Source organism: Xiphophorus maculatus, chromosome 7 (genome assembly GCF_002775205.1).
Source record: "Xiphophorus maculatus strain JP 163 A chromosome 7, X_maculatus-5.0-male, whole genome shotgun sequence".
Lineage (NCBI taxonomy): Eukaryota > Metazoa > Chordata > Actinopteri > Cyprinodontiformes > Poeciliidae > Xiphophorus > Xiphophorus maculatus.
Window position 1 is genome coordinate 4,452,990 of NC_036449.1, and position 12,146 is coordinate 4,465,135.

The following is a 12,146-nucleotide window of genomic DNA, read 5'->3' on the forward strand; positions in this document are numbered from 1 at the left end:
AGTGACAGTGGTCCACATTTTGTAAACCAAATTATTCGTTATTATAATTATACCGTTCCAAGTGCTTCTGACCACTCCCACTGCAGTAAAGATTACTGAAAGACCATCTTGGATCCACCTCAGCAACTGTACGTTGCAGAGAGTGTTGGAAGAGTAGGCGGGGACATTGGGGAAGTCTGACTACAAAGGGGTTTGGTTTTTAGGACCACTCGTCTCAAAATCGGTGAAGAAACCATCTAACCCCCTGTTCCATATAGTCCTGGGTAAACTCTGACATCTCTGTAACCTAGTGTGGCAACCTGGGGTGGATTTTCTTTATTATAAACCCAAATATAAGATGTTAAAGTTTACAATATGGAAAACCAACACCAAGACCTGGAATAACTCCAGGAAAATATAATGGTAATAAGGACACAGGTAAGTTCTACTGGAAATGAGACAAGATTCAGAAAGTTCTACAAAAATTTATTAAACTTCAATATGTTGCTTTTTAAAATTAGCAATAACCTGAAATTGAATGGTTAAAACAGTGAATGAAATGAATGAAATTGATTGTAATAAAATGTTTAAATTTCAAAGGATACTGAGGTTTACCAATGGGGTGAAAGTAGTGAGGAAAGGGGCAATATCCAGTGAAGAAAAGGGATCCCCCTGGACACTACAAAAACACGGCAAACATAAAAAGGTGCTCCAACAAAACACACAAGACAAGACACCGCCACCAGGAGTCACCACCGCCACCACTGAAGCTTCAGTCCCTGTGACCTGGTAAATTACCACAGTACCAGATAAACAGATCCACAATTTCGCCTACGCAGTGCAGCTTCCTGGCAGCAAACAAACAGACAGACAGATCAGTCCAGATGTTGGAGAAGCAGCAAAGGAGGCCAGCACAGTTTGACAAACAAAACAAGCAGATGGATTCGACGTCATGAAGCAAGCAGCCTCGTGGCAGGTGGAGACCTGCTTACATGCAGCAGCCGAAATTGGCCTTATAGTGGCAGCATGCCATTTATGCTGCTACACTAGCAAAAATGGGGTACCCATGGAGATGGGGCCTCTTTTGCGCTGTGGCTGCTGTGTGTGTGTACAGTTTTTTTCAGTCGAACCTCGCTGATCCATCGGGGGGGGAAATTTGTCCACACCACTGCTGTGAAGACCTGGCTAGGACACCTTCCAGACAATCACCATGACAACATATGGCAGAATTATGTGGAGATGTTGGTCAGAGAACGAAACATAACCAACTGTTATGTCTGCTTGGTGATGCCAAAGTCTACCAGGAAACCTACTCTGTATGTCAGTCTCATGAATAGGTCCCAAGCCATCTGTTTTGCCTCCTGTGCTTTACGTTTCATGCCTGCAACTCCAGACAACACTTGGGATGGTGCCATCATGATGAAAAGGGTGTGCACTGGCGTAACACCTATCTTCACCTAGAGCAATGTTACTGGATACCCATTGAGGATGAGAGCTGTGATGAAGCCAGGGATGAAGCATCCAGTTTGTATTCATTCTCCTCCAGGAAACTGGACTGTTCTGGTAGGCCATGTACCTGGATGCCAGTGAAACATTACTGATCTATTTCCTAACTCCATTTGTCTGTATGATGATGGGACTTATATTTCATGTTCCATGTGGACGCCTTGAGGGAATTATCCCACTGAGGGTGGCTGGTTCCTGTGTGGAGGACACAATATCTATCCTTTGCTTCCTATGAACTGGTCAGGTACTTGTGCTCCTGTGTTCGTTTCTGATTACACCATCATCATCTCTACTGCAGCAGTGCACCCCCACCACCTGCAATGGAGGAGAAGTACAGGAATTGTTTCCCAACCACATGATCCTATCTGGGGCTCTAATGTTCCCAGTAAACACAAAAATTGGAGTACTGCGGAAAAATGGGGACTGTCCCTTTTTCCATGGGTTGGAGTAGCAAAATCTATGTTGATTATTTGAGACACTGGACTACAGGATGAAGACCCTGGTAAATCTTACCATGAACATTGAGAAAGGACAGAAGCAACAACTCAGTGAAATGCGTTTGATGGTTCTTCAAAACAGAATGGTGTTGGACATACTGACAGCTAGTCAGGGTGGTGTGTGTGTAATGATATGAACATCCTGTTGTACTTATATTTCTGATGCTAATGAAACCCATATTGATGAAGCAATGTCTGCCTTAGAAAACCTGCAATAGGCCATGTCAAAGGATGCAGTTCCCTCACAAGGAGATTTTCTTTCTTGGCTTATGTCTGGACCATGGTGGTATCTCCTGTTGAAAATAATGATGCCTCTTATAGTTATTCTTTTCTTGTTTTGTAGTTTTACTGCCTGCATAATTCCATGTCTAAAATCAATGATAGCTAAAACTGTTGGAAATGTTATGTATCAGTATCAACTTGTTGCCTGCGTCTCCAAGGGAGACTCTAATGTCTAACGTTATGACGGATGCATTGAAAATGCGCCAGCAAGAAATGTATTCCTGATGTCTGTGTTAGACTTCATAAATATTATGAAAAACAGGAGGGAAATGTGGGAAAAATTATCTAAGTTCATTTACTTATGAGTTTATTTGAAAGGTTATGTTTTTATATTATTATTCTGTGTGTTGTTTAGTTGGCTCCTTTCTTTTGTGGTATATTATTAACTGTTTTTTTGGATGTTTGCTTGGGGGTTAGATACGTTAACACATTCCTGTGTCATCAGCTGCCTGTGAAGCTGATTTATAATGGTCAGCCATGTGCCCTTGTAAGGGCATGCCCACAGAAGGTTCCAGAACATCCTGTGGTAGAGGTCTTTGATCAATTGTTTGTGTGACTGTGTGGGAAAGCCCAACCTCTTTCCTTGTAATCATAATAAAAGGCAGTTGGGGACTGAGAGCCGGCAGAGTTGACCCCAGACAGTGTTTGACAGCAGTTCTCCGCATCTGGCTCTGCTCCCCGCTTCTGCAGAAAAGTAACTTGTGTTCTTGGTTGATTCTTTGCAGGTTGGGAACCAAAATAGACCCAACATGTACCTTTAAAATTAATCACACAAGTGACATCTAGACCCAACAGTAGACTTAAACTTCAATAAAATCACTCCGGTTGTGTGTGTGTTGTTTTTGTCTCCTGCAAACTTTGCTTTAATTCTACTTCTTTTTTCTATCTAATCATAAGAAATCATAGTCAGACAGAGTCATGAAACAGGAAGAGCAGGTTTTCTGAAAAAAGAGGAAGTAAGTTCCCAGCTTGCAGATTTATAAAAACAGATGAGATTATTCCTTATTTCAATGCAAGAAAGTTTTAAAGAATGAAGAGTTAATATTTTGAGTAATTGAATAAAACCCAAAGTGAAATATTTATATTAATAATGGTTTGCTTGTAAGAATACTTACATTTGTGGGAACACTTACAAGTAAAACAAGTAACTGTAACTTTAGTATCAAATAATTACAATAATAGATTATTCTTGGTTTCTTTTCAGAAAACATCTGTAATAACTCACATTAAGATTATAATAAGAGTAACTAATAAGTTATGGTTATCATAATATTATAAATGAATGCTAAATCAGAGAAGCTAAAGAAGTTATACATATGATTTTGACATTGAACTTGAAATGGTGTAAAAGGTGTAACTGCAATTAAAGATCACTGATGTTGTGTTGGAGGTAGATGGTAGGTGAAAGGTTAGGGGATAAAGGGGAACTAACAGGAGAGCGGAAATGACCAACGCCTGGAAACAGATTATTAAACAACTTAAACTTTTCAATAAAAAGGTTGAGCAGGCAACGGATGTAGGAGGACCGTTGAGCAACCCTGAGACATTAGCACAGACATCAGGACATAATGTATCTAAGACAGTGATGGATATGCGATCATCTATCCAAGCAGACAGAAAATGAAACAAGCACAGCATCAGTGCTAGCCAGTGCAAACGCACTAAAAGGTGGGTGCAAAAGAGGAACCTTTGGTTGGATCCTCAAGGCAGCTTCGAGCGAAGATCGAGATGGACAAAGAACTCTGCAGCTGAAGAAGAGCTGGGGCCACAGAGCCGAAGACTGTCCTACGAATGGGGACCAACCCATTTGCCCCACATGTGGCTTCAAATCACACTTCTCTCATCAGCTGGGTTCAGACCCCAAAAACAAAGACAAAATCCAAACCATAGATGAAGACCAAAGCATAGATGAAGACCAAGTCAAAGGCAAAGACACAAAGTAGACAGTGAAGGAGCCGGAGATTGCGCAACAACAGACCCTACTAGGGGCATGAAGCCCCAGACAGCATAGCTCCTAGGATCACCTAGACACTCAAACCCCTCCACCACGATAAGGTGGCAGCCATTGGAGAGAAGCACAAAAATGTTCCATTGAACGAAAAGCATTTTTCAACCGGGATGGCAATCCAGGTTGGATGGTTGTACCAGCTGGCTGTGTTGTTCACTTTGGCATTTAATTTTTTTTTTTTTAATTTTGTTAAAAGTGTGAGATATTGCTATTTGTCCCTTCACTTTGCTAGTGTTCATTGTTGCATCTAATGAAATAGTAGAGTAACAGGCACTTGTCTACCCATGTGTTATGTTGTTTGTTTTGTGTTTTTTGGACAGACTGTACTGAAATGTCACCTTCCCCTCTTTAGTAGTTTCCCTCCAGGTTACTAATAAAGGTATTATTCTTTTTCTTGTATACACCAGTAACAGTGATAGTAAAGTATTGAGAACAAACCCTTTGAGCTTTTGAGTCTTCTTGGGAATTATGCAACACATTTTTCCCACCTGGATTTTGGGATCCTCTGCCATTCTTCCTTCAGATCCTCTCCAGTTTCATCAGGTTGGTGGAGCCATTTTCAGGTCTCTCTAGAAATGCTCTATTGGGTTTACGTCAGAGCTTTGGCCGGGCCAGTTAAGAGAGGTTTCCAAGTTGTTCCAAAGCCACTCCTTTGTTATTTTAGCTGTGTGCTTCGACTCATTGTCTTGTTGGAAGTTGAACCTTCGACCAAATCTGAGGTGCTGAGCACTCTGGAAGAGGTTTCCTTCCAGGATATTTCTGTAGTTGGCCACATTCATCTTTCCTTGAATTGCTATCAGTCATCCTGTACCTGCATCCCCACAGCATGATGCTGCCACCACTATATTTCACTGTTGGGGTTGTATTGCACAGGTGATGAGCAGTGTGTTCTGCGAGCATACCGCTTAGAATTAATGCCAGAAAGTAAAATCTTCGTCTCATCAGAGGGTCTGAATTAACTATTACTATATGTATTCATTCATGACAAATAGTATGAACTTTGTGGATTTCAGCAAATGGCTGCAATGAAACAAAAAGTAAAAAGTTGAAAAGGGGTCTGAAAACTTTCCATACCCACCGGACTTAGCAGGTTTTCTGGGGGAAGCCATGCAGTAAAATAGGTAAAACTGAATAACAAGAATAGCCAGTGAAAAACAGCAAACATACTTTACGCACGTGACATTGCCAAGTGGAAGTTGCTATGGATGGTAGGTAGGGAGGAGCTGCTGTTGTGAACTGTTTGCCAGAAAGAAAGAAAGTGACATAAAGAGGAGTTACAATCACAGAGCTGTCTTGGCTCTGATCTTTCATGGTCTCTGATGATGGAGATTCATGATGAAGAACTTTGCTTTCCACAACTCCTCAACACCTCCTGTAGAAAACCAACAGTTCAATGGCTCACCGCTGTGTTTCTGCAGTCTCTGCTCTCTTTCAGCTGTGTGTTTTCTGTGACTCTCAATCTACTTGTTATCATTTCAGTCTCCCATTACAGGCAAGAGAAAATATATTAGGAATATATAGGAAAACAGTCTAAACTGCTTGCAATGTTTTTATTGATTCAAATTAAACATTGAATGCAAACTGTAGACTGATACGAGTTTTGCTTGGTCACATTTACATCTTTCAGTGCTTTTGTTTATTATTCTAATTTCCTTCCCAGGCAGCTTCACAAAACCACCAACTTCCTGCTTCTGTCTCTAGCCATATCAGATCTCATGGTGGGCCTTGTTGTTTTTCCAGGTGAAAGTAGCAGACTAACATCTTGCTGGCTTCTTGGTGATGTCATGTGTGTAATATACTTACATATTGCCGGTCTGATTGCCTGTGTCTCAGTTATAAATATTGTACTGATATCTGTTGACCGCTATGTGGCTATATGTTACCCTCTGCATTATCACAGGAGAATCACTGTGACAAGAATACAACTGTGTATCAGTCTCTGCTGGCTTTATTCAGCTTTATACAGCATTATGTTTGTGAAGGATGGCATAAGTGGAAAAAAGGCTTCTTGTCATGGAGAGTGTTTGTTTTTAATGGACTTCGGTCCCACAGTTTTAGATCTTATTTTAGCTTTTATCGCTCCAGTTACGGTCATCATAGTTCTCTACACCAGAGTGTTTGTAGTGGCCGTTTTTCAGGCCCGAGCCATCCGCTCCTCTGTTACAGCTGTGTCCCTGCAGCATTCAGCAAAAGTACAGAGATCTGAGTTGAAAGCAGCCAGGACTCTTGGTATTTTAGTCATTGTGTTTCTAATATGTTTCTGTCCATTTTACTGTGCTGCTCTAGGAGGTGATGTATCGTTTAACACATCTGTTGCCATGCTGTGTCTGTTCTGCAGTAACTCTTGTCTTAACCCTTTAATCTATGCCATATTTTATCCCTGGTTTAGAAAATCAATTAAACACATTGTGACACTGAAGATATTCCAGCCTGGCTCCAGTAAGGCCAATATATTGTAGACAATAGTAGGTACAAAAAATCTTCTTCCATATTTCTAAAGTCCTGAGAGCATTTATTTATAACGTCTATTGAACACCAATCCAATAAAAAGTATTCACCCACTTATGTTTTGGACAGCTTGATTTTTTTATTGCCGTTACTAATAATTAATGATCAACAAAATAAATCAAAGTTACCAAGTTTGGGCACCACCTGATTATCAGAAAAATAATAACCAAATAGTTCAGTCTCAGTTATTGTTTATAAGTTCCTTCCTGATAAGGCTCAAGTTTGTTAAATAATAGAGTAAGTTACAAGTCCAGCATTGACATTAACTGATGAATTATGCAATGATGTCACAGCTCAGTATGAAATGTAAATGTTGAGAAACCAGATTTTTTTTCTTGGGATTTTTTTCGGGGCACATTAGTTTAAACTAATTCAGATTTCTTTACATCAAAACATGTTGTGTATTCTTCACACAGCAACACCAGAAATATGCAACAAATAAAACATGAAATAATATTCTATAGTAATATCACACTCTACTATGAATGCTCAAAATATCTTACAATTGGTCTGACAAAGCATTCTACAGCTGACTAAAACTATGAAGAAGCTAGAACCGAGGTTGTTTACACTGACCCCCTACTGGTGGATGAACTCAATCGCTCTCTCTTTTTTTAAGATTAGAGGTGGGATGGTCACAAACCCCTACAGCTCTGCCACTGCCACAGTCCTCCAGCCCCTACCCTTCAGGAACACCAAACACGTTGGGTACTCGAGAAAGCACATGCAAAGAAATCACCTGGGCCAAAAGGATGGTACTGAAAGCTTGTGCTAACTGGCTGAGAGAGATTCTCAATGTTTCTCTGGCACTATGAACTGTCCGCCCCTGTCTTAAGTCAGCAACTATCGTCTCAACAGGCAAAATCAACCAGAGATGGATAAATCATCTAATGATGCCATCACCATTGAACTCCATATAGCACTGACTCGCCTAGAACAACAGGGGGAATTATGTACGAATGCTCGTTCTGGACTACTCCTCCAATTCAAACACAATAACTCCGTTGATTCTTGTTGACAAAATGTATTCTTTGAACATACCCCTATCCACCTTTGAATTGATCAAAAACTCCCTCACTGATCGTCCTTAAACCACCAGACTTGGGCCCCTCTGCTCCTCCACAATAAAAGCTCAGAGGTTCACCACAGGACAGTGTACACATTATGCAGCATATCTACTCACTCCTTCAACACCATCATTAAATTTGTTGATGGCACTTCTGTCATTGGACCTGGTACAGGAGGAAATGAGTCCTTCCACAGGGATGAAATGCAGAAACTGGCACAATGGTGTGGAAGAAACAACCTACAGTTAAACACAACAAAAACAACCAGATGGTGATAAACATCTGGAAGAACAGACCTGAACCATTTCTTCTCTGCATGGATGGTGTGGACAGGGATCAGACCTTCAAGTTATTTGGCATTAACATTTCAGAAGACTTAACCTTATCAGAGAAAAAACGTCAGAGGTGGACAATACCCAATAACACTTGTAATAATTTTGACAAAAACATAAAAATTAAAAAAAACCATCTGAAACAACAGCTGTAGGTGTCTAGCTGTCACACTACTATTAAGTGTGTTCTCGGATACTGCAGAACCAACCGACTTGTTAGTGTTGTGATATAAGGACAACAAAAGCAGCTATGCTTAATCTTGTTGTTGTGCTGAAAAATGACCGTGTAATGACAATAAATCTAATCTACTGTAAAATACTTAAGAACTGAGTAAATTGGGTACTGGTTGGCTCGGCTGATAGAGTGTGTGTACAATGTACAATGGCTGTATTCCTCAACAGGGTTTTCCTGGGTTTGATAACAGAGCTCAGGCCTTTTGCTCTTCCCCCTCTCTCACACCCAAAGGGGCAAAAGCAACTGAAAAAGAAATGAAATAGTTCAATTTCTTCTTTGGTGTTTCTCTTCACCTTATTTACTGTCAACTTACTGTTCAATAAAGACAGCTAGTGCTGTTTTCTTAAAATCATTTCAAAAAAAGATTCAAATAAAATATATTTAAAAAAAGATTTTTCTTTCAATGATTCAATGTTTAATCGTCATTGAATCATTAATGGTTCAATGATTCATTTAATCACCAATGATTAAACATTCAATCACTGAACATCTGATTGAATATTTAAAAATGATATAGTCGAAAATAAAATCAACATGATGTGTAAATTCTGGTTTTTCTCTATTTTAATAACTAAGTTGAATAAACAATACAAATGCATAAAATAAATAAAAAATAAATTCAATCAGAATAAACACTATTCCATGTCATGGTTCATCAGACAGAAAATAACACTTGATCAGCAAAGTTTGTGAATAAACAAAAGAATCTCAAACAGGTTCTAAAATCAATTCATTCAGTAATGTATTACTAGATTATAGCAGCAGTATTCTGGAGTATTAATCAAATAGGTTCAGCGATTAATATTACTCGAGACAATCAATACCATCTCTAATTATGTACAACCATGTCTGAGCTGAACGGCTTGTTACTAATATCTACTGTCATGTCTTGATACAAACTGTTGATGTGTTAAATATGGATGTTACTGTCATTTTAATGAACTCAGCTCACATTAGTGCTGTGAGTGGATGAAGAAAAGTAACAAACACTGTAAGTTTGAAGCATGGGGTTAGTTTTTATTTTCACATTAGAGCACAAATGTTAAAAATACAAACATGGTGCAATTTATTTTAGAAACATTTATATAAGATCAGCATTACAAACAATGAGAAGTGAACAATTATTTCCCATCTATTGAGCAGATGAAGTACATCTGTTGACCTACAGAAAACAAATTACACAGGGGTGAGTGAGAATTGCTTTACTTGGAGTTACAAAGTTTCCATGCATAAATAGGGTGTGTAGGTGCTTGGTTTCCATCATTTGAGCTGGGCTTAAACTCATTCATGTAGAAAAATGCGCTTAATTTGTGAACAAAGAGTTTAGAGGTTGTGTGAAAAAGTGAAAAAGGTTTTATTTGTCTACAGTATATTGGCTTTACTGGAGCCAGACTGGAATATCTTCAGTGTCACAATGTGTTTAATTGCTTTTCTGAACCAGGGATAAAACATGGCGTAGATTAAAGGGTTAAGACAAGAGCTAATGCAAAAAAGACACAGCACAGCAACAGACGTGTAAAACGATACATCACCTCCTAGAGCAGCACAGTAAAATGGACAGAAACATATTAGAAACACAACAACTAAAATACCAAGAGTCCTGGCTGCTTTCAGCTCAGATTTTCCTACTGTTGTTGAACGCTGCAGGGACACAGCTGTAACAGAGGAGCGGATGGCTTGGGCCTGAAAAATGGCCACTACAAACACTCTGGTGTAGAGAACTATGATGACCGTAACTGGAACCGTAAAGGTTATAATTAGATCTAAAACTGCAGCACCAAAATCCATGAAAAACAAACACTCTCCATGACAAGAAGCCTGTTTCCCACTTACGCCATCCTTCACAAATGTAACGCAGTATAAAGCTGAATAAATCCAGCACAGACTGATACACAGTCGTATTCTTGTCACAGTGATTCTCCTGTGATAATGCAGAGGGTAACATATAGCCACATAGCGGTCAACAGATATGAGAACGACATTTATAACTGACACACAGGAAATCATACTGACAATATGTATGTACAGTAAACACATGACATCACCAAGAAGCCAGCAAGATGTTAGTTTGACAGCTTCACCTGGACAGAGAACAAGGCCCACCATGAAATCTGATATGGCCAGAGACAGAAGCAGGAAGTTGGTGGTTTTTTGAAGCTGCCTGGGGAAAGAAAACAGAATAATTCAACAGGAGAAAACTGGAAGTGGGTTTTTAAATGAACAAGCATAATTACTACAAGACAACAGTTTCACAGTTTCGTATGACATGCAAAATGTTTCAAATGCAATCATCTGGCGGTGAAGGTTTTCAATGAAATGAGCTTTTCTTTGCCTGAAATGGGAGACAGAAATGATAACAAGCAGATTGAGTGTCGCAGTGAGCACACTGATGAAAAAGAGCAGAAACACAAGCGGGTTCCTTGACATCTTTGGCTTCCTACACGAAGTATTGTAGAGCTGTGGAAAGCAGAGTTCTTCTACGTTATATACCTCCATTGTCAAAGACCCTGAAAGATTAATGACTGTGGTGGCTCTCTGATCATAACTCTTTTCTGCATCCTTTTTTATCTCTGTATGGCACACATACACAACAACTGGCCTCTGTGGTCCTTCGCCCTGCCCACTTCACACATCTCAGCTCACCCTTAGCAACCAATGTTGTTTTTCTCTCGAGCCTCCTTTCGTTTTCCTGTCAGTCTTCAATTTTACAGTTCATTTTCAACTAGTTAAAAGCTGAAAAAGATTCAGGAAATGTTTTCCTGATTCATACAATCTATGTTTTTGTGCAAATTTACATTTAAAACTTACTTATGTTATTGTGTGAGGTTTTCTGACTGGGATTAATGATGGGGATTACAACACCAGAAGTGAAGAGGGTTAATATGTTAATGTTGACTTTAAAACTCAGCAGTCTGCCATCCAGAATCTCAGAAATCAGTATCGGTAATCGAAAAACTACCAATTTATCTATCAGGAACTGAAAGGTTAAGTTTAACCTTATCATCATAAGCAATAAAAAAAAGTTTATTTATGGTTAAAACTGGCAGCTTTTAATAAATTGAAATTGAAGTGTAAAATTCAAGACTAACTGGAAAACAAAAGGAAACGCAAGTGAAAAAAATTTTTTTAACCGTATTTATTCTGTATATTACTGTAAATTAGAGACTTTTAATCTATAAGTCGAGAACACAGATGAGACGCTGTCAAAAGATCAACTTTTATTTCGGTGTTTTGTAATTTGGCGAGCTTAACGGCATGGTTTCCCATGGCTTTGCATTCTTAATTCTTTACAGTCACACGTCATTGGCTGGTTTAATATTATGGCCTTTGCAATCCCACCTAGTGACGGGTCATGCTATAAAGCTTTTTTTTAAAACTTCAATCACAAGAGCTGAATGAGTGAGAGAGAGAGAGACGTCTGCCGGCCTTTCTTCCCTTTCACTGTTCATCTCATTCTCAGTGGCTCACTGCAAAACTTTGTTGTGATTGGAGCAGCTCGTCTCCTTCTGAGAGAGTCTTCTCAAGAAACATGAACTAAAAGGGAAAATCCTGGGCAGAGACAGAACCAAAGCTTACAGGTAATCTGTCTTCCAGCTGACTGTCATCCAGGGCCTGCAGTGGAGTCTTTTAAGTACCTGGGAACTGAAGTGGACACACACTTGGATTTTAAGAGACACACAGACAGCACCTGTAATAAAGCACAACATCTCTACCAGCTGAGAAAACTGAGAT

The 12,146-nt window shown here is 39.4% G+C and overlaps 1 protein-coding gene across 1 annotated transcript; it reads right to left on the minus strand.

Moving 5' to 3' along the window:
- Positions 1 to 9,776: 9,776 nt before the first annotated feature.
- Positions 9,777 to 10,910, minus strand: LOC106700400 (trace amine-associated receptor 13c-like). Its single transcript, XM_014475817.2, has 2 exons — positions 10,747 to 10,910; positions 9,777 to 10,575 (listed from the first exon to the last, which is right to left on the minus strand). The coding sequence occupies exons 1-2, from the start codon at positions 10,908 to 10,910 to the stop codon at positions 9,777 to 9,779; spliced, it is 963 nt and encodes a 320-aa protein (XP_014331303.2).
- Between the last annotated feature and the right edge of the window lie 1,236 nt (positions 10,911 to 12,146).